General features: G+C 45.7%; 1 protein-coding gene across 13 annotated transcripts in view; it reads right to left on the bottom strand.

The window, feature by feature from the left end:
• KIF1A (kinesin family member 1A) overlaps window positions 1-23,320 on the bottom strand; it is a 376,457-nt gene that overhangs the window by 19,969 nt on the left and 333,168 nt on the right. For 7 of the 13 annotated variants that reach the window (XM_075569525.1, XM_075569526.1, XM_075569527.1 and 4 more), the window contains 7 exons: window positions 14,428-14,561; window positions 12,837-12,917; window positions 12,156-12,217; window positions 7,831-7,976; window positions 6,931-7,143; window positions 4,094-4,171; window positions 3,418-3,542 (listed from right to left, as the gene is read on the bottom strand). In XM_075569525.1, coding sequence (XP_075425640.1) covers window positions 3,418-3,542; window positions 4,094-4,171; window positions 6,931-7,143; window positions 7,831-7,976; window positions 12,156-12,217; window positions 12,837-12,917; window positions 14,428-14,561 — 839 coding nt within the window. The remainder of the gene's footprint in view (window positions 1-3,417; window positions 3,543-4,093; window positions 4,172-6,930; window positions 7,144-7,830; window positions 7,977-12,155; window positions 12,218-12,836; window positions 12,918-14,427; window positions 14,562-23,320) is intronic. The other 6 variants (XM_075569528.1, XM_075569530.1, XM_075569529.1 and 3 more) reach the window with 1 other exon arrangement.

Consider the following 23,320-nt stretch of genomic DNA (forward strand, 5'->3'; position numbering starts at 1 on the left):
TGTATGCCTCTATATTCTCATGTGACATCCAATAATCATCTACTAATGTAGTATGGCTACGTGCATATAGGTATTGATAATATATACAACGCCTATCAAATTAGGCTAGTGTAATGTTGTGGCGTGTGATCTGAAAATATGCTATTGCATAAGTGGTTATTCACATAAACCTAAGTGGCAGAGTACATATCAGAATAACAGGTCAAGATCTCTCATGTTATACCTCTATCAGAGAGTACTTCAATGCAATGCTGTTGCAAAATCAATTGTTGGATTGAAGCTAGATTATCACTCCATTATATCATACAGGTGTTTGAGTTGCAGCTATGAGTTAAATGCAAAATGAGGTATTTCTTATCTTTGCAGCTAACAGCGATATTATAGACTGCTACAATGATAACCAGTTGCTTCTTGCATATGTAGGGAGTACCCCAGTATCACCGCATGTACAGTAATGTGACCACAATAGCCTATAGGACCAACCATAAGCCACTATCCTAGAGACACAACCAAAATTACATGGAGGAATCCCTCACAAATAGAGATGTATGTTGGTACTGTACAAATCAGTAACCAACACTGCCACAGTATACAAGCCTGCTCGTAGCCGAACCCGATAGGATGTCGCCACTTGGAGTGACGTCACGAAAGTGACGCCCTACGTTCCCGACGCAACGTTTCACGTGTTCACCACGTTTCTTCAGGGGAGGAGGGATAAGAACATGTCCCCGTCGGTGAATGTTTTATACTCACAGAGGAGTATCTGGTTGGGCTCACTGCCTATGATAGGTGGAGCCTTAACCAATTAGCTACACGCATGTCCTAGGGCGTGGATACTAACATGTGTCCATAACTCATTGTTTTGCTTTTTAGGACTAATCGACATTGTCCATACAATTGTATGTGAAGGCAAGCTAAGTGGGACTAAAGGGGAGGGTTGTTAGTATGGAGCATTGTGTAAGGGTATGTATTGGCTAACTCCTGATTCAGATGGAAATAAATTTATCCAAACAAATATGTGTGTTGTCTGATTGTTATGCTAAAACCTGTCCTGTTTGTTGATATCGGGTCCCATGCATACTGGGATGGTTGCACGATTCCATATGTCGGGTTGTTATTACTAACATTCTAAAGTTATATAATATTAGATAAATTAAATTAAATGCTAACCGGCATAGTGCATTCAAATGTGTGAACGGGCAAGCAATGTGCGACTGAAGGGGAAGGTTGTTAGTGTGGAACATTAGCTAAGGTAAGTATTAGTTGACTCCTGGTTCAGATGGTAATAAATATTTTAACAGCACATATGTATGTTGTCTGATTATTATGCTAAAACCTGTCCTGTTTACTGGTGTCATGTCTCAAAAATGCTGAGATGATTGCGAGATTATCAATACAGGGTTATTTTTATTCTCAATCTAAGGTTACATAATATTCAAATAATTAAATGCTATATATATAATGTGCTTATATCATTAATAGGTGCATCTCCTAAAAACCTCTGTGACTACCTTCTAGGTGATAATTTGATATGCTGGGAGCATGCATTGTTGTGCTGGGTGATGGCATATGTGGTTAATAATATTAGTGATACGTGAATGAACTAAATCAAATCCCCTATTAGAGTGTCATTACTAATAAAACATAGGTGAGGGGTGTAGGATTGTGACTATAGTATAATATTAAGTCCTGCCCCTAGCGGACAATGCAGGTCATAATTAAATGAAACCTTAAATTATAATGTGATATGTGTAATATACAGGTTTAGGAATGAATGTATTGACTGACCAATAGTAAAATACAATACAATTCCAACAAACCATATATTAAAATATTTATCAATAAGTCTGTCAAATTTTGAAAGAATCTTAGGCAAATCTCAAAATCCATTTAGAGAAATAATTGGGTAACGGCCGCTGCATCTGTAGATAATACTTACTACCATTTTTTTATTTTATAATTCAACTCTTAATGCCACTTTTAATGAGTTTGAATACACTGAGCATCCTTTGATTTCTAAAGCAGGGTTTCTTCCCCACACCATTTAAATTAAACGCAGGGCTTCTGTAAGTCCCTTACCTCGTCTCCGGTGGATTCTGGCTGTGTGTTGCCTGGGCAAAATGGCGTCAAGTGACGCCGCGGGTCAAATGGCAACCATGACACCGTGACGTCAGATGACGCCGGAGAAAAGGTAAGGAGGGGGGTGGGGGGTGCGAGCATGGAGGGAAAACAGGCAGGGGCGCAGACAAAAAAGTTTGCGCACCCCTGAGTTACACTGACTGAAGGATCAATTTGAAACTGAAAGGCGGCCATTTAGTAAACCCTGGGAAGCAGAATCTTTGCTGATCGATCACAGGAAAACAAAATCGATCGGCAGCTAAGGTAATTCATTTTCAATAAAGGTAATCAAAGGCTGTATATATTAAAAGAAAAATATATATGTTTGAACTGCTTGGATTGCCTCTTTAATCTCTAGCTTCTGAGGTTACACATAATATTTAAAATGCTTATATCTCCAGCTTCAAAAAGTGCAAGTATAGAGCTCTCTGAAAATGACAAATATGGTAATCAGCGCAGACTGCTTTAATAGACACAAACGGAAAGGAAGGGAGAGCAAGAGAGAGAGCAAGAAAGAGAGAGAGCAAGAAAGAGAGAGAGGAAGGAAGAGAGAGAGCAAGAAAGAGAGAGAGGAAGGAAGAGCGGGAGCAAGAAGGAAGGAGAGAGGGGAAGAAGATTCAGGAAGAGAAGGACATGTTTGTGATGAGTTGAAGATGGAGTGAGTACAAATAGCAGAGGTGTGAGAGTCAGAGCTGAAGAGGCAAAGCAAAGAAAGAGACGTCCGGGAGAGACGGATATGAATAAGGGAGAAATACACAGATAAAGAGAAGGCAGAAACAAGAGATGATAGGCTCTGCCACCTCTGGAGAGGAAAATAGAGAGAGAGAGGAAGAAGGAAGAGGCAAAGAAACCGATAATATCACTGATAAGAGAGGGATAGGAAGAGAAGGAGCGTGACAGAGATTGAAATGTAAAACAACAAGAAACCAGTCTGAACCTAATAAAAGGGGAGATGGAAGTGAGTCCAAGAGGCATGAGGCATTCATAAAGAATAGGGAGCTGAAGGAGTAGCTCTGTAATAATGTCACGGCTTTGAAGTGGGTGACCCCGGTTTGAGTACCAGTTTCATCTATACTTGTGACCTTGGGCAAGTCACTATCTCCCTGTGCCCAGGCACCAAAATGAGATGGTAATTGTTTGGCAAAAACACTGCACATTGAGATGAATAGGAGTTTTTCTTTGATACTGTACATCTGGTGCAATTTTGTTTCTCCCACAATTGCACCACTTTTGCCTGATACATGGCCCCCGTAAAGTCCCAGAGACAAACATGCACATTTATTACCGGCCCCGACGTACCTAGAGTCAGGGCTGCAGTATCGTCCTTCTACCAGGGAGGGGCAGGTGCTGGATGGGGTGAGAGAGGAGACCCCGAGGCCAGGCAGTGAGGGATCCCGTAGAAGCGTGACTGACATCTCTGACAACTGCAATGAAATAGAACACTGTATGACCCACTATCGCTGGCAGATATGTTAGTATATCACCCTATTATATGGCAGAAAGACTAAATGGGGCAGAGATTCCTTCTGTTTCACACAGGCTGCTTCCCTGCATAGAGTATAGGGCCAGTAGTATGATGGGACCATGTTACCACTGCAATGGGTGGGGTAGACTACAACAGCGGTGCCCAAACTGGGGGGTGCGCGAGAATTTCTAGGGGGGGCACGGGCGGTTACAGAGGCCCTGCGCTCTTCCCCACAGCATTTAAATGAAATGCCGGGGGAGGTGTGAGGCCTCTGTAACTCCCTTATCTGCTCTCTGCCGGGTCTTCATGGCAATGTGCGTCACATGACCCGCCGTGTCCTTGGGGGGGTGAGGGGGTGCGAGCAGCTGCCGGGCAGGGGGCGCAGCTCAAGAAGTTTGTGTCCTGGACTACACGCTATAGAGATCCCTTATGATTATGACTCTTGCTCTATGGAGTGTAGGAGAGAAGATCCCTTCAGGTCTCCCTGTGAGAGCATTATGGGTGGCTCACCTTGCTCTCGCTGGCGCTCCCACACACGTGACTGTAGCTGTACTCTCTGTTGAAGGTGTGGGTGAGAAGACGAAGACACTGTAAAATACAGAGATGGAGAGAGACGATCAGAGACAAAGACTGAGTAAAAGCCAAACACACACACACAGACACACACAGACACACACAGACACACACAGACACACACAGACACACACAGCTTTAACAAGACAACATTTCCCCGTTCTTTTTCTTATACTTAATGGAATAGTGTGAAAAGAATTGAGCCTGGACATGGAGGCAGTCACAGCTAATGATTAAACCAGTGTTTTTCAACCAGGATTCCTAGGAACCCTTGGGTTCCCTGGGCTTCCCAAAAGGGTTCCCTGCAATTTTAAGATGCATTTAATCTCAAACACACTATTAGAGAGGATTGGGGTTCTTTACAATGCATCTGATCTCGGACGCGCTATTAGAGAGGGTTGGGGTTCCTTACAATGCATCTGGTCTCAGATGCGCTATTAGAGAGAGTTGGGGTTCCTTATAATGCATCTGGTCTCAGATGCGCTATTAGAGAGAGTTGGGGTTCCTTATAATGCATCTGGTCTCAGACACGCTATTAGAGAGGGTTGGGGTTCCTTACAATGCATCTGGTCTCAGATGCGCTATTAGAGAGAGTTGGGGTTCCTTACAATGCATCTGATCTCAGACACTATTAGAGAGAGTTGGGGTTCCTTACAATGCATCTGATCTCAGACACTATTAGAGAGGGTTGGGGTTCCTTACAATGTTTCTGACCTCAGACACACTATTAGAGAGGGTTGGGGGTTCTTAACCAAAAAAAGTTGGAAACCACTGGATTCAGCTGTGATGAGAAGCAAAGTAATGCAGAGAAAAGCGGAGAATCTATGCATCAGCTTTCATTCAATTGAATTGTTAACTGTGTGTCGCACTATTGAATAGAGACCAGAGAGACAGCTGAGAAAAGACAGTGACATCTAAGGAGCATGATACACAGACAGAGACAGATAAAATACCTTGTATTTGCCAAACCAAATTAGCACTTAAAGGTCATAGTTACTAAGCAGTGCTACTCCAAAAGATATCTTCCAGCAGTGCTTAGTAAATATAACCCTTTAAGACCCATTCAAGTGAATAGGCTATTGTAGGGAGAAAGAAAGTTTGTCTTGTTTCTGATGGTCTAGTTCTAGGCATGTAATGGGTTAATTTGTGTCTCTTCGTAAATATGCTTACTGTGCTGTAATGTTAAATAGCTTGTTTCGTATGTCAAACAGCTTAGATCCTCTTTCTGCTTCAGCTCGGAAGATGCTTCCTCTTTTACAGTGACTGTCTGAGTCTCGGGGCTGGCACTCAAAAATGTAATGTTTTCGTGACTGTGTTGCTGACTCCCCCCTCCCCCTATCCCCCGAGATATAAGCTTCGTCTTGGGAGGAGTGGGGGTCAGAATCTCATCCCAGGACAAGGCTAAGGCCTCGGCCAGGGTTCCTGCTTGCTCGCAGAGGCGCGCTGAGGCTCAGGAAAAGCGGGTGCTTTCCCTGGCCTTAGACAACGCGCCGTCCGGGGGCGTGTCGGCGGGCGGGCCAGTGACGTCACAGAGCTGGTTCGCCCTCATTGGGCGAACCGCTCACGTGACCGGCCCTGCGCGCTGGCAAGAGGGGAAATTTAACATTTCCCTAAGACCTACGCTTCCGCAAGCGCGCGGAAGCGTAGGCGAGCCCCTACTAAAGCCGCTCTCATTGCGGCTGTAGGGGCTCAGTGCTGAGCGGAAGCGCGCCTCAGCGCGCCTCCACCAGCAAGCAGGAACCCTGGCCGAGGCCTAACAGTGAAGCTGCTTGTGTCCGGGAATACGCAAACGCAGGAGAAGTAACTAACTGCCAGGCACCTCAACAGGTGTCGGGGTTCCCCTGGGGAAACCGTGCGTGTGGTATCCTGACTGCTAATATTGTCCACAGCTAAGTATTTCAATAAACAATATTTTACTAACAATTGGTGTGAGCGTGTCCATGTGCGTACTCGTAGGTGATATCGACAATCCGAACAAGCATTTTTATCAGTGCTATTTTAATAAGTATTTCCTGTCAGGATATTTGGTGCAGTGGACAGGATAAGCAATCCCTGTCAGTACAGCTATAATTTATCTTCCAGCATGGTGAGATGTCTTATGTATAAGCATTTCTTAGTAAATATGGCCCTTTATCGATTTGAATATTCAGCAGAGATAATACTATGCTATTTATTGCACTTTGGTGAGTAAGAGAGATAGACAGATAGATAGGATATCTAGAGAGACCAAGCAGGTTATGTGTGAAGCTGCTGACCGCACATTCCATGGTTCAGTGAGGTCCATTCTGGTCTAGCTTCATTATTTTTTTTTTTTATATAAAATGTCTTCACATTACATGTACAATAACGTGTCTGTTTTTACCTTTGTGGCTTTTTCCCTACTCACTGATTTTTAAAGTTTTATACCCTTATCATAAGGATTCAAGTAAATCATCCCATAACTTCCCTAAATCGCTCGCTAACATGAACAGGGAGAAACCAAATACAACGGCTGCACTCACACTGAAAAATGTGTACTCTAAATGTCTCTTTAAGGCCCCTATTTAATATGCGATGAACCCTTCCTCAAGATGTAGAAGAGTTTAGCCAAACTCTTCTTGAGCTTAGAAAATATGTCTTAATAGCACATTGAAAAGGCTTATTCTGTATCTGCCAGAGCATTGGAGTCAATGGGGAATTTTATCCGAAAACCGCCCGATCGGCTGCTTTAGATGATATACTGCAGAATAAGCCTCTCAGTGTCAACTTGAAGCAGAGAGAGAAAAGATGTCTACCTTGGCTGCCAGTTCCTTGTGCCTCTCACTGGCAGTGTCTAGAGGCCTGTCAGCTGCATGTGGTGACCCCTCCTCTGTGATCTGGGCCAGGTGACACATAGGGATGAGGGGCAGTATCTCCTCACTGGGCGAGGGAGTGAGAGGGTCTGTTCCTCCCCTGAGTGTGGCCTCCAGCTTCTCCCGGAGCAGCAGGTAATGTCTGGTCCTCTCCACCTGTGCAGACACAAGGACCCATGTTTACTAAGCAGAAGAAAATTACTAATAGATTACAGGCACTGCAGAAGATGGGGTACCTTACTATTCTTTCGGCTGGGTCTGCTGCCCCTATCAATAATATGAATGTTTTTTTGTTTTGAAGTAGAGAAATAAATATATATATATATCTACATCTCATTTCTTATAGCTAAGGCACAGGAAGATAAAGTGACGCCAGCAAGATCACAGGTTCATATGGTTGCCCTATTTCAGAAGCCAGAAGACTAGGAGGAAATTGAGCAAGCAAATAACTTCCAAAGGACGCCACCTGGCAACGGAAGACATCTTGTGGTCCATTCACTTCAAAGGGCTGTGAATGTGTTTTATGGAATAGCGCAGCGTAGTATTAATGGGCCAAAGTGTAAGCTTGTTGGGGTAGTTGTGCCCTGTGCTGACTGGTCCTTTCTCGTATCGTCCTGTATACTCTGCATTTTGCATAACTATTCATGGAACGGCCAGCTACACCAGGTGTAGTAGTTCTCTATTATGATAATCTCAGCACTGCTATTGAATGCTATGGAATCTCTGTGATATTCTGTGTTATCTGGGGGAACAAACTGATGCTCTACATCTGCAGCATGGCAATTTGAGACTCTAGTACCACACCAAGGCTGTGTAGGGGCTGGGTCACCAGTGGGCTGATACCTCCTGGAGCAGGCTGAGTTTCTCCAGCTCCCATTGGTGGTCAAGGATCAGGCTGTCACTCCGCGGCCTCCATCCTGCCAGGTTCTCCTCCCCCCGCACATATGCCACTGAGGTGTCCAGCACGCGCCTGCGTCTTCGCTGCATCCCTGAGGTGGAATGTGTGGGGGACGTTGAAAAGATCAGAATGAAAGTACCAAAGGGCGTGTGCGCTCACAGGTATAGCCTGCTACAAATATAATACAACACCAGAGGACCAACTCCCAGTGCTCCTTCAGCTCACAGCCTCTTTAAAAGTGACATTTTCAGTATTTTTTGTTCCTTTGAGAAACAAATGCATTTTTTATTTTCCTCTGGTGCTATGAAATTAAAAAAAAAATACACTTGCTGTGCGGCGGCATTCTAATCTGTTTCACTAATGATGGCACTATAATTACTTTACAAGAAACAAGACACACCGGAGATAGACAATAGACACAAACAGTCTTAACATAAAAGACAGGTAAAGATAATTAAAAGAAAGTCTCCAAGTCGTTTAGTTACTAAGGAAACATTGTAAGATAAAAAAAAATATATGAAGAAATACTTATATTTGTATGGATATTTTCTGTGTTTTCTTTAACTCAACGTATTAATTTATTTGTATGGGGTAGAGGAGGAGGGTCAGAGAATGACGAAGGGCAGGAATGGAGGGTGTGGAAGGAGGGAACAGAACTTCAAATTGGGCATAGAAAGCAGCGTGTGGCGTGCACAAGGAACTCAGAAGTGGTGTATCATGAGCGAGAAATCAAGATGTTAGTTGTTGTAGCATTAAATCAATTTGGAATTACACTCATAATTAACCAGGCGTATCTCTACGCTATTGTTACGTTGTTTAGTGACCAGCACACACCCCTCACACACCCCTCACAGAAGGGAGGAACAAGAATGGAGTCACCAATTCAAAAGTTTAGTTGAGAGACAGTCTGGGCCACGGTACTTCAAGCAAAAGTCCCAAATCCCCAGACATTCGGGGTATTTGTCATCTAGAACAGGGGTTCACAAACTTTATCTGCGCCCCCCTGCCTGCTCTCCTCCCCTGCTCGCGCCCCCCCTTACCTTTTCTCCGGCGTCATGTGATGTTGTTTATTATCTCTAGCTACTATGTGACTCAGTCCATGCTGATACTCTATGCTACCAGTTAATTCATTGGTAGAGCTTTATAAGAATTTTATATATCTACAAGTTGATTCATTGTGGCGTGTTGTCATATACAGTTGGTGACGTTCATACAACAATATCCACTGCAATAACATAGCTATACAATGTATTCCCCTACTATAGGAAGTGTTCTCCTATGCTAACCTAATAATATGGTGCATTTGGAGTATAACACTTAAGTTAGATACTTTTCCCCAAAAGTTCTTATGCTAACCAATTATTAACCCAAACCAAAGAAAAAGGAACCTAGTAAGGCTACTCAACACCTGAAAGGTGATATGGTGAACACTTTAAAACATACACTTTATTATAACAAATTTAAAAAATGGGTGGTAAAACTATAATTAAACGCTTAGATCCTAAGAGTATGAACACTAAATTAGGTGTTCTGGATCAAGTGGAAGATAACTGCAAATATCCACTAATAATGTGTGCTGCAGTTTGAACAAGTGGGTATGGTAGACCACTGTCCAAATGAACCAAGACACCCTAATAATCGCTACTGTAGCGGTATGTGCCAGTATGTATAGACCCTAATAAACAAGTATACAGCACACTAGCATGATAGAGGGGACCCTAGCCAGGTCTGCCAAACAACAATGAGGTAGAGTGACTGGCTAAATAGACAGGATCCTGGCCACTGGTAGTGTGACTCTCATATGGGCTAGAAATGCTGTAGATAAATAAAATATAGGGACTATAAATTATCAGCTCAGTTTCACTGGTTATATGTATAACCCTGGGTAAGGTGAAATTGAGTATAAGGGAACATGACAATAAGTCCCTATCCACACTGTGGGCATAACATACTGGGCTCACATACTTAATACATCGGTAAGGCTGACTCAGACAAGGTAAGTATACAATCTGTTCAGCGTCTCTCAGGTAGGTAAAAGGTTGTGTAATGGTGATAATAACCAATGTAGTATGAATATCAGTGTAATGGTAAACAGTACTGATCCAACACCAACTCTGTTGTCAGAGTTGATCTCTAAAGGATCAGTACTAAGTGAGAGATAGGAGATGTGAATACATGGTAATGCTGTGAAAATAACAAACATCTTACTGCTACCGTGTGACAGCAGGATAGAGCGTGTCTGGTAAGTTTGGGCTCCCTTCAGATCATCCGATCACAGGGAGGCTCCTGTTGAAAATATGCGCGCTGCAGTTGCTGGCGAACACTGCCGTCAGCTGACTAATAGGTATGCAAGTGAGTCCTGCGCGTGCACCCATCTGCCGACGCGCGTTTCGCGTAGCCGCTTCCTCAAGGCAGTACAAGGGGGGAGGGACACACCAGAAAGGTGTGCGGCTAAATAGCCCTGCATTTATGTAAATTTCTTGCCCGAGCACTAAGTACCGCCCCCTAGATGTGACGTCACGATCCACTGACTGCACAGTCAGTGAATAAGCCGGGGGGTAGTAACCACAGTGTTTACACAACAGTACCTAGGGAGAAAGTGCTCAAGCCTTATTACAGCATACAGTAATGCTGGCTAGGCACAGATATTTACTGAGGACTGGATAGGTCCTATGTGAGGGTGTGGGTAAGTGCTAATAGTACTATGTATGAATGTAATCATGTGTTCATAGCATCATTTTGTTATTAAAGATTTTAACTCGTATTGGGACATAGATCCTAAGACCAGACCCATATCCAAGACAGGAGGGCACATGAGAGGCGAGAAAGCGAGTTCCCTGAAGGGGTTGTGTAGGGGGTAATGAAGATCATTTTATGCTCCTTCAAATAAAGGGAGAGTACATGAACCCTTCATTAAGACCCCTAGGGGACATGGTACCCAAGGTGTAAATCCATCTTGCCTCTTTTTTGAGGAGGTCCATGTCCCAGTCCCCCTTCCGAATACCGGGTGAATATTTATCAATGCCTATGAAACTAATAGAATCAGTGTTGCCATTTTGGCAAAAATTGACGTGTCTGGCAATGTGTCTGTGAAAATCATTCAGGAAAAGGAAACAGCCAGGCCACTCCAAAAATGAAAAAATAATTCAAGGTCTTGATAAAGTACATTAAGTACGAAACGCGTAGGTGCGTTTACCTGTCCGTTCTTTGTGTGTAATTTTCAGCATGCAATAAATCCAAAATTATTTTTTCATTCTTGGAGTGGCCGGGCTGTTTCCTTTTCCTGAATGATTTTCACAGGATTCCCTGGCAGTGCGCTATCAACGCTCTCTATTCTTAGTATTGTTATGTATTACAAAATGAGGTAATATTTAGTGACGTGCAAGCCCCCCCCATAAAGGGGTGGAGCTTTAGGTTTTAGGGTATAAATATATGGCATACCGTGTTATCTGGGAGAGAGCTTTTTGTTTTGAAGCTGTCTCCGCTGTGTGCACCTGAAATAAACTCATTTGATAACTGAATCTTTGTTGTAACATTTTTACAGCTTTTACACCACTGACACAGCCCTTTTCATGGTCTGGATGGGAGTAAGACAGGGGGTTCAACTCCAGTCCTCAATCCCCCCCAACAGGTCAGGTTTTCAGGATATCCCAGCTTTAGCTCAGGTGGCCCAATCAGTCCCTGCTTCAGCACAGGTGGCTCAATCAGAGGGTCAGTTGAAGACAGAGCCTCTGATTGAGCCACCTGTGCTGAAGCTGGGATATCAAGAAATCCTGTCCTGTTGGGGGGGATTGAGGACTGGAGTTGAGCCCCCCGGAGTAAGACATACTTGGCGTCATGTTATTGGAAGCTAACACAACATTGCGCTACAACACCGCGATTCATTAAGCCTATTTTAATGAGATGTATAACAGCTGTTTGTGCATATAATTCGCTACGAGGATACACGTTAACCTCGGTGAAATAACGCCGGTTACTGGTAACGTCAACATTGAACAGCGCTTTGCAGACATGGCCCTATATTGGCTTCATCCTGACACACCAGTGATTGTCATGAAAATTAATCTCAATTCACCACGTCTGAAAAGTAATCTTTCATCAAGGTACAGCTAATAGTGTTGCCGTTACCTTTAAATGAGGTACCACATGTGAGTGTGTGTGAGCACTGGGTTAGCAGGGGCGCATGAATCCTGCATGGGATGTGGAGATAGAGACAGGCATAGTATAATTGTGCAGGGATGCTATGCTTCTGCAGCAGGGGAGCACTCACCAGGGCTGCTGGCTTCGGCAACGCGGCAGAGACTGAGCTCATAAACTCCCGTCACACGGTTACTGCGGAAGAGAGACATTTTGGACTAATCAGCACAGCTAATTACTGAAATAGCTTCTGCACTTTATTTAATTAACGATTCCAGGGCATATGTATCAAGGCCAAAGTGGTGCAATAATGGGGCAAAATCATTGCACCATATGTATCAAGTGATTTTTAATTGAAATAGGATTTTTGTCTTTGATAGCTGGCTTGATGGCGGTGCGACTGCACCAGGCCCAGTGCTTGCAGAGGCCAGCGCCCTCTCCCCCGTGGGACCCCACACGTAGAGCGGGAGCGGTGATAGAGGGAGCCCACCAGGGCGGCGATCATGGAAGCCGGGCCCAAATTCCGGGTCAGGCTCCCTCCAGCGCTACCGTCACCCCACGGGTTCCGGGGAGAGTAAGGGGCGCCGCACTCGCAGTTTGCCCCCGGACACCGCAATTTACCTAGCCAGTCCTGCTTATAATGCAGTTTTCTTTACCCCTGAATTGGACCAGTTTTGCCTTGATACATATGGGCCTCTGAATGGATTGTAAACCATGAGGGGAAAAGGTACCATATTCTCTCATTTGAACACCCCCAGTTTATACTGAAAAAGTCACATTGTTCAGTTAACCATGTTCTTCCGACCAGACATACCCAGTAATACTTCCTTTGCTAAAGAGATTTGCAGATCTGATAGAAAGCTTCCAAAGCATCACTCTACTGAACTCTTTCCTCCTGCAAAGACATATCAAATGTCATTCTTTTAACCCCTCTCATGCTAGACCTGCAGAAAGTCCATCCCTTCCGTGCTAAAGAGACAGACAGAGTATAGTTTCATAGTACTGCTGGAGACATATGACATAATTATAATAGTTTCATTAACCTCCACCCACCTAAACAAACCTACTATTTGGAGCTGGAGGGTCCCCCAGAGATGAACAATGCTATTACCAGCTCCAGGGACCCCATGTTCCCAAGGAGAAAAATATCAAGATGGCCATACCGGGGCCTGTATCTCGGGAAGCAGGGGGTCCCCGGACCTGAAATCAACGCGGTTCTGCTCCGGAGACCCCCTGCTCATCTACACTAGTAATAAAATGTATATTAAAAAGCATTAGTTTCGGGCGAGATTTGTGCAGGGAGAGGCGGCTCTCTCTGTGCAGCTCTGTCTGCAGCTGAAACAAATCGCCAGGTAAGACCTTTTCCGGGAGACGATCATCACGTCGCCGGCTACTCGCCTGCTTTGGGAATTTTGCTATCACAGGTAATCGAGGCTTTCTGATACCGCGATAGTAATACTCACAAAACTGGCCATTTAAATGGCCCGGCAATTTTTTTATGAAGGCTTATAGCATGGGCCTCTTAGTCTACGACTGAGCTCCTGATTGAGCCACCTGTTCTGAAACTGGGATATATCCTGAAAACCTGACCTGTTGGGGATCCTAGAGGACGGGAGTGGAGCGCCCCCGCACTAGGAAGCTGCAATGTGATTCCCCCGGTGACAACGCGGCCTCCTATTGGCTCGGGGGAGTGAGGCTAACTTGGTGGTCATTTTAGTTTCCCGAAAGGGAATCAACATACTGGTACACTAAAAGGTACATTTGTTGGGAACAGGGGAAGGGGTGATCCCTGGAGCTGATAATAGCGCAGTTCAACTCTGATAGATCCCCCCAGATCCAATTCAGAAAAAATATATGAAAACAAATGGAATGGGGGGATTGCTGCTTTAAATCTATTGTGATCACTGTGGGCCATATTCACTAAGCAGTGCTACTTCATACGCCACCTCCCAGTGCAGCTCAGTAAATATGTCCGTTTACGGCCCATCCACATGAATTGCATTACACTTGGGCTGCAAAGTACCTTCCAGCATGGAATGTGTCTATATGGAGTAACACCACTTAATAAATATGGCCACATTATTACTGTAGTCTATTGACTGCTAAAGTGTCATTTACTGTCACTGTACTCACATCTGTAGAAAGAAGATGTGTATACAGATGTGTGTGTGTACAGATGTGTGAGTGTGTGTGTACAGGTGCGTGTTTACAGGTGCGTGTTACAGATGTTTGTGTGTGTGTGTACAGATATGTTTGTGTTTGTATACAGGTGTGTGTGTGTGTGTGTGTGTACAGAGTTGTATAGAGGCGTGGGTGTGTGTATGTGTGTGTGTGTGTGTGTATAGAGGTGTGTGTATAGCGGTGCATAGAGGTGTATAGAGGTGTGTGTGTAGAGATATACTCACCCCTCGGAGGCTCGCAGACTGCCAGTTCCAAACAGGTTGCGGATGGAGCGACACGCTGGCAGCTTGGCATCCCGAGAGTAGAAAACCATACAGAAGTCTTTGGTGATCACAGCTGGCTGCGTACAGTTCTCCAGCTACCAAAAGACAAGGAAGGGATTTTAGGGGGAGGGAAGAACGAAGAGAGAGGTGTAGATTTTTAAGCTTCTGCATGGACGAGAGTCCGCAATATATGTTGAATGAATCATGTGCAGGATATATCACTTGAAATCAATGTGTTATGATACAATGGCCAGTATTTCATTGGCAGTGTTATTCCATAAAACACCTTACAGTCCAGTTCAAGTGAATGGATTAGAAATAATCTTACCAATTCCAGAAGGCGTTTTATGCAATAATTTAATAAAAATGGCCGCATGTGTACATTTCTACTGCATTAGTACCACATGTGCAAGAAATATATATATATACTGTGTGCTGGGCGATAATGGTGAAAGACAGGGTTGCAGACCTGTCTAAGACATGCAAATGAACATACAGTAATATTTCCATTTGCTATATATATATATATATAGCAAATGGAAATATTATTGTATGTAACCAGCCTATGCTTAAAAGCTGTGTTTAAAGCAGCATGCATTTGCTTAAGGGTTGTTAATGTAATGTGAGCTTGAGACAAAAGGTGGCACTGTGTGCTCATTTGCATGTCATTTCCCAGAATCCCTTGCTGCAGTGGAAGTGCTGTATGCTGGGTGATGATGGGGAAAGGCGGGGTTGCAGACCTGCCTAAGACATGCAGATGAGAATACAGTTGTATTTGCATATATATATATATATATATATATATATATATATATATATATATATATATATATATATATATATCTATACAGTGTTCGACAAGCCTATACATTTGCACGCCCCGGGCAAGTGGATTTAACATCGTGGCTCCTATTGGCCCAAGCAGCACATGTGTGGTAGGTGGCGAGTAGATTTTTTTGTTCAGCGAGTAGATTTTTTGGTGATTTGTCGACCACATATATATATATATATATATATATATATATGAGCATACAGTTGTATTTGCATATATATATATATATATATATGAGCATACAGTTGTATTTGTATATATATATATATATATATATATATATATATATATATATATATATATTCTGTAGAATGTTGACCTCCGAAAGGTAAGGTGATACTTCAGGATAACAGCCAGTAGGATAAAAAACTTCTTTATTAGGACATCATGGTGCAGACAGGAAAAGCTCTTACGCGTCTCACACCATGATTGGCGCTTCGTCAGAGAGTGCAGAGTGTCGACTCGGTGCCCCTTCTTATACCCAATGACTGCCTACCGGAAATGACGCGGTAAGGCATCATCCACCCACCGGAAGTGACGCAACTAAACTAAGCGTTTCAGAATACTGATTAGCTTAAGTCTGTATACCGGAAGTGATGTATATTCTGTATATATGGAGTGGTTATTTGGAATACTATAAGGTTATGCTGGTTTGTATTGGTTGATAGATTTCTATGCATCGATTTTCTCACTTATTTAGACCAGTGGTGGCCAACCTGGGGCCCGCGATGGCATTTTGAATGGAAAGCCTGATGAAGGAGCAAGAAAGGAAAAACGCAATGCGAGTCCCCGGTGACAACGCGGCCTCCTATTAGCTCGTGGGGGCTGAGGCTGACTTGGTGGTAATTTTAGTTTTCCCAAAAGGGAATAAAAACACTGGTACATTAAAAAAAATACATTTGTCGGGAACAGGGGAAGGGGTTGTCCCAGGAGTTGATAATTACGGTTGCCAGGTGGCTTCTCCAAAAATACTGGACACAAGGGGTGTCACGTACGACCCCCTGCTAGCACGCGACCTGCATACGGGACAAGGGTTAATACTGACGCTCGCAAGCGCACCCACTCTTCACCCCCGCAAGGGTCCGTCAAATGGACAATATCCTCTCTTACAGGATCAAGGATCTATACACAGCCCGCAAGCTGCCCCACTCAGGGGTCCCTCAAATGAGTTGTATCTCTCCTCAAGCCGCCCCAATATACCACCGCCGCGTACAGCACACAAGTGAGCATGTGACTTTAGATATGCAACCAGGGTTAATACACACGGCTACTCTAGCAACCCCCCTTTCTCCTCTTAAAGGAACCAGCGAGTTAGTATTAACCCCTACTCAATTGCACATCATACCTATCCACTGCCACCACCTGAGGTTATGCAGATATGATAAAAGATCTTAGACTAAAATATCCGCATGGGCCTCAGGTCCCTGTTTATTATAGGAAAAAACTATGCACTTTAACACAAAATCAGTTGTAGTAACATGTACCCGAATTCCTAAGTTATTCTCTCCAGAGCGCGCATTAGTTCGTTCAGAGCCCAAAGCATTAGTTATTAAATGTTTTAATACAGGCAGTCCTCGTTTTACAACGCTTCGCTTTACAACGAATGGCTTATCCAACGCTATGCAATGCATACCTATATTTATTTTTACAACGCCAAAATGGCTTATCCAACGCTCTTACGACGCTTTGCAACATTGTGTATGTGTGTGTATATATATACACACATTCACATAAACAACGTTGCAAAGCGTCGTAAGAGCTTATATATAATATTATACTATATAATATTATATTATACTATATAATATATTATTTATTATGTTATATTATATATATAATACAGTATATACATGTAGACGGACGTTCACAGAGGTACACACTTGGAGTCGTTTATAATGTGAAATTATAATAAGGCTTTATTGTGCCTTTTCCTTTTCATCAGGAAATTCATCCAAACACAGGGGGGGGGGGGGGGGGGGAACAAAGCTTCTATTCACTTGGGAGTATTTCTAGTGAAACACTATGCAATAATTCACATCTCCCTTAGTCAAGCAGTTCTCGCAGCCCCAAAACATATAACATGAAATAAGCAGATATAAGCAGTCTCTTAAGAATAAAAGTCTTATCTGTTTCTTGGAGGGAAAATCTCACTTCCTGGTTCAGCTTCAGGTGCAGTAGTTTTCCCTGTGTCTTGAATTCAGCTCTGCTGTGCAGAGCTCATATTCTGGAAGCCAGAGGGTCACGTGGTTATGAGTTAGCTCAGATAGTGCCAACTCGCCCTCTTTCCTAAGCACGACAAGATCTGTTTCTTTTCTTAGTTTTATTGAGGGAAAACAGGATAAGGTACAGTCTCTTGTGTAGAGGTGTAGGTGTCTCTGTGTGTGCTCAGTAGTCAAAGGAGGTGAAAAGATACTTCTTCATCACCATTATGGGGATTACAGCAGGGTACTCACAAGTCCAGGGAAAATGGTGGAAAGAAGGTGGTGATACATACTGGGTAATAAAATGGTCTGGGGACAAACCATCTGTGGGCAGAACAGAGGGGGAGAAGCAGACCAGCCCATTTGAGGGGAAAGCTGGGGCTGCCATGACAACTCACAGGAGTGTCTGGGGAAGCTGCAACATGTAACAGAAATGTTGCATCTTAATGCAGCATACTGCTGGGAAGAGGGGAACTGGCACTGTGTTTGTGTGCAGAACCAAACACATACAGCTGCCACTAAGCAGGCTGACAAGCAGGGCTGCAAGGACAAGGGGGGGGGGGGGGTGAGACAGAAGTGCAGACAGGGGTATTCCTGTTCCATGACACTCCCCGTCTGGTATCTGTAGATACCACAATATGGTAGGCTATGTGGAACATATGTGCAATGCATACAACATAACAACATAATAATGCAAGGTCCATGTCCACATAACGAGGTGATACCGGCCGGCACCACTGGTGTTGAAATCCCTTGGCAAAGTCTTTTAGCAAAGTATGTTGGGTGGATGAACCGCTCCAGGTTTGCTGGTTGCGCCACAAAGTCTTTTTGTAAAAAGTCTCTGGCACTGTTTCCTTTTAGTCTTGTAAGATAACAGTCCCTTTGACTCTGTAGGTTTCTCTACAGAGTGCATCACCTCGTGGATGTGCCAGTCATGGTAGTTTGTCATCCCATCACCTGGCGTTTGGCGGGAGGAGATGGCTTTAGGTTCCTTGCGGAAGCGGATTAATGTCCCTGGAAGACTGATCGTCAAGTCTGGTCCAGTGAGGGGGGCGTCGTTCAGGGAGACTCCCTGGAGTTGAGCGCTAGGGTTGAACACTACCCGGATTTGATCGGGTTCCTGAGGGTGGTAGGCCCCAGGTGATTGGAGGTACCGGCATTCTGCACCTTTCTTCATTAGAAGTGCTGGCTTTGCGTGGCCTGTAAGGAATATCTTTTGGGTGAAGGCCACAAAGTTGCTTTTGATCTCCGGCTCCCTTTGTGGGTTGCGGCGGAGCGAAGTGAACCTAGAGATGACAGGTCCTCTATTGTTCAGGAGGCGTCTTTTTGGTGAACGGACTGGTAGCGGAGTCACCCAACTGCTTAGTCCGTCTTTAGAGAGCTCCTTGACTGTTAACTTCGGGAATCCTCTATCTTCCCTTGATGGTGTTTGCTTGTCATCGTCCCTTGTTGTCTGGAACGCTGTGCACCGTAGTTCATCTGTACATTTCTCTTGCACGAGAACATCTCCGCGCGGCTTGGTTAAACGCTTTTGTGTTTCTTTGTTGACTGCCATCGGGAGGTTATTGTCTCCCCGGACGTAACGAAGAACAGTCTCCTTTGCCCTAGTAAAACCCTTTATGAAATGTCTCTGTGGCTGTCTCTTTTTGGATGTGTGAGAGGACAGTCCTTTTGACACTGTGGCTTCATCTGTGGAACGCAATCTTTTGCGGCTATGTTAGCCGTGGCAGTTGGTTGCTCTGTTGCTTGATACTCTGTGGAGAGGAACAACTGTACGTCTTAGTTGTGCCCTTGCTCGTGGGAGTATTGTCTGATTGTTCATTGCCTTTTGGACGATCCCTTTGTCGATCACCTTTGGGAGGTTACTTTCTTCCTTCGGTGGAGTCGACTCCTCATCCTTAGCTGTCTGGACTGCTAAGCATCCTAAGCCATTGTCGCATCCCATTGACGTGAGGATGTCTTTGTTGGTCTCAGGAGTATGATCTTGTCTTTCCTCTTCACTTGGCCCTTCGGTCACTTGGAGATGGCCAAGACATGGTTCAGAGAGAGGTGTGTCTACATTCTGTCACCACCGTCCTGCGGGCATCAACGTAGTCTTGCCCGTGCTCTTTGTTGGTGCACACGTTGCTCACTATCACCCATCCTAGGTCAAGTCTTTGGGCGTATGGTGCGTTGTGGGGTCCGTTATGCTGTTTAAGGACTTTGTGTACCCTCATGATGTCCCTACCGAGCAGCAGCAGGATCTTGGCGCCTTGTTCCACCGGCCAGATGTGGTTGGCTATTCCTTTGAGGTGGGGGTAATGGAGTGCCACGTCTGGTGTGGGTATCTCGTCCCTGTTTGTGGCCATGTGGTTGCACTCGATGAGTGTGGGAAGCGGCATGTTCACTTTGCCGTCTATTGAGCATATGGTGTAGCCATTCACTCTTCTCCCTGTGGTCTCCATTTGCCCTGCGCACGTTCTGAGAGTGTAAGGAGAAGCACCATCTTGTATGTTAAACATGTCGAAGAACTCTGACCTGACCAGTGATCGGTTGCTCTGGTCGTCAAGGATTGCGTACATCCGAATAGCCTTCTCAGGTTGTCCCTGGGGGTGCACTGCGACAAGGCATATTTTGGAGCAGGACATTTTGTCACCTTCTTTTCCGCAAACCTCAGTGCGCTGAGATGTGACGGATGTTGACTCTCCTTCTTCTTCCTCCCCGCCATGCTCCGCTACGGAGGATGGGTTCTTGAGTTGGTGGAGTGTCATCGCCTCTGGATGTAACGCTGTCACGTGCTTGTCACTTTCGCACACTGTGCATTTGCTCTCTTCCTTACAGTCCCTGGCTAGGTGAGTCGTGGAACCGCAGCACTTGAAGCAAACCCCGAATTCTCCAAGTAACCTCTTGCGTTCCTCTAGGGACTTCATCCTGAACCCAAAGCACTTGTTGAGTGGGTGTGGCTTCTTGTGTATGGGACATTCCCTGTTTGGGTCCCTTGGTTCCTTGTCTCCGGTGACCGACTGATCGGGAGTAGTTTGGGTCATGGGAGGCACGTCCGTCCTGCGGGCCGAGATGGGTGTTTGGGGGTTACCATATCTCGTCGCTGGTCTCTCGTTCTTCAGGCTGCTCGCACTGTATGTGGTTTGCGCACCTAAGATGAAACTGGGATCGTTCCTTGTCCTTGCCGCTTCGCGGATGAAGCTCACGAAGAATGGGAATGGGGGGAAGGCGACTTGCTTCTCCCTTTTGTATTTGGAGCCTTGTGAGATCCATTTTTCTTGGAGGTTGTAGGGTAGCTTCTCCAGGATGGGTCTCACTCCACGAGCTGAGTCTAGGGCGTTGAGACCTATTAAGGAATGGTCTTTCCTCACGAACTCCATTTCTTGCAGCAGGTCCCCGAGCTCTCGTAACTTCGAGTAGTCTTTAGTTGTGATCCTGGGGAAGCTCTCGATTCTTTTGAAGAGTGAATCCTCGACTGCTTCGGGGCTGCCATAGGACTCTTCTAGCCTTTCCCAAACTAGGTCAAGACCTACTTGGGGTTGGTGCGCGTTTGCCGCCCGAAGTCTCTGCGCTTGCTCCCTGGATACGTTCCCCAGGAACTTGACTAACAGGTTGAGCTCTTCCCTTGCTGAGAAGTCCAAGCTGTCGATTGCATCTTTGAACGTGAACTTCCACGTCCGGTAATTCTCAGGGCGGTCGTCGAAGCAGATGAGCCCTGCTTGTACCAGGTCGCGCCGGATCATGTACTTGGCTATGTCTGTCAGACCTGAGACATCGGCGCATTTGTCCCGTTCTGAGGTAGTTGCTGGGAGGGTCTGTGCGGTCGCCTCTTCCTTGGCGTGGACGCGTGATGGTTGCTGGCTAGTGTGAGGGGCTGTTTTCTCCTGCGTGGGTGTACCTGGATTGCGAGCCTGTTGTGGTGCATCCGTGTGCGCGCTGGCGTGTGGATCCCTATTGTGGCTGTGGCTATCCCAGGCACCATGTGCCATTGATGGAGCAGCGTCTTCTCCTCGTGGTCTTAGCGAGTCTTCTGTGTCTGTGGTGTCACTCCCTCCGTGTTGAGATGGTGCGCTGGTGTTTACACTGAAGAGGCTCCTTACGTAGTCTTCGGTGCGTTGGGCTGGGTCTTCTGAGGCTATCCGTCTGTACGGTAGCTCCCCGCCGTCCTGTCTCGCAGCTGCTTCTAAGACTTCGACTTGGGCTATGGCGGCCGCGGCGTCCTCCTCTTTGCTTAGGGCTTCTAGATACGCGTCCAATTCGGCCTTTTTACGCGCAGCGGCAGCATCGGCGGTAGCAGCGGCGGCGGCATTGGCGGCGGCATTGGCAGCATTCTGCTCCTCCTCTTCTATGCGTGCCTTTTCTGCCCTTACGGCTGCCTCTCTCCGACCATATTCGGCCCTGGCACGCGCGGCCTCTGCTGTGGCTCGCGCCTTGGTAGTGCTCGCGCTTGCGCCGGACGCGTTAGATTGTGCTGATCTTGCTGACCTTGATGAGTGTCTGGATGTGCTTGAGCGCTGCGATGCGGTTTCCAGTAAAAGGTCTTTCCTCTTACTTTCGGCTTCCGTGATAGAGGTTCGCACGCGGCTGTCACGTGTCAAGTCAAGGTTATGCTGTAAGTCCCTTTCACGCAGGCTTTCGCCGGTATTAGCCCTGGCCAGGTAAGTGACGTACGCCTCTGACATCTCTTGGTAGTATAAATGGTCTATGTTTAATTGAGTTATTGCCTGCTCGAGCTGTTGTACAGAATTGCCGGCGGCGGCAACATTGCGTACCCCAAGTGCGGTTGTTTCCCAGGCCAACTCTAATTTGGCGCGGTGCGCTTCAATGTTAGTCTCATATTTTTCGCGGTCCTTTTGTGTCAGTGTGACTGTCCGTTTAGGCCTTGCACCTGCGCCTGTTGCAGATGCGCAGCGGTCTCTGTGTCTGAGAGATCGCTTTCCTGCGTGATGTCTGGTGAGGCTCTGAGTTCTGCCATGCTGTAGGTGTGTGTAGGCCTTTTGCCAGTGCGTGTGGCGTGCGGTCTTTTACCTTGTTAGCGATGGGCGTCTGTCTCAGATGATGCCGAGCGGTGTCCTGCAGCGTGCAGCGTTGGGGTAGCTGTACTTACAGGTGTCCGTTGGCTCTGACCCGTGTCCTGGCGGGTGTCCGGTGGCGTGGCCCTTGATGGTGCTGGCCGTGGATACGTGCGCAGGGGTAGGTCGGAAGGTGGCTCCTCACTGTGGGGCTGAGCAGCGGGTGGACTCAGACAGAGAAAAAGGCAGTTAGGTATTGTAAGAGAAGCACTGTTTGTTGCAAGGCTGCTGTGCAGTTTGAGCTACTGGTTGTCTGTGAAAGCTGCAGGCTGTGTGCAGTTGCAGAGGCTGCTCTGTATTTGCTGTGTAAGCTGCTTGCTTGTACTGCAGTAGAGGCTGCCCTATATAGTCATGGAGTCTGGAGTGGTTGCTCCTGTAAGTGTCTGTAAGGCACAGATATCTTTTCACTATTCTGGAAGCCAGAGGGTCACGTGGTTATGACTTAGCTCAGATAGTGCCAACTCGCCCTCTTTCCTAAGCACGACAAGATCTGTTTCTTTTCTTAGTTTTATTGAGGGAAAACAGGATAAGGTACAGTCTCTTGGGTAGAGGTGTAGGTGTCTCTGTGTGTGCTCAGTATTCAAAGGAGGTGAAAAGATACTTCTTCATCACCATTATGGGGATTACAGCAGGGTACTCACAAGTCCAGGGAAAATGGTGGATAGAAGGTGGTGATACATACTGGGTAATAAAATGGTCTGGGGACAAACCATCTGTGGGCAGAACAGAGGGGGAGAAGCAGACCAGCCCATTTGAGGGGAAAGCTG

Source organism: Ascaphus truei, chromosome 14 (assembly GCF_040206685.1).
Source record: "Ascaphus truei isolate aAscTru1 chromosome 14, aAscTru1.hap1, whole genome shotgun sequence".
NCBI lineage: Eukaryota > Metazoa > Chordata > Amphibia > Anura > Ascaphidae > Ascaphus > Ascaphus truei.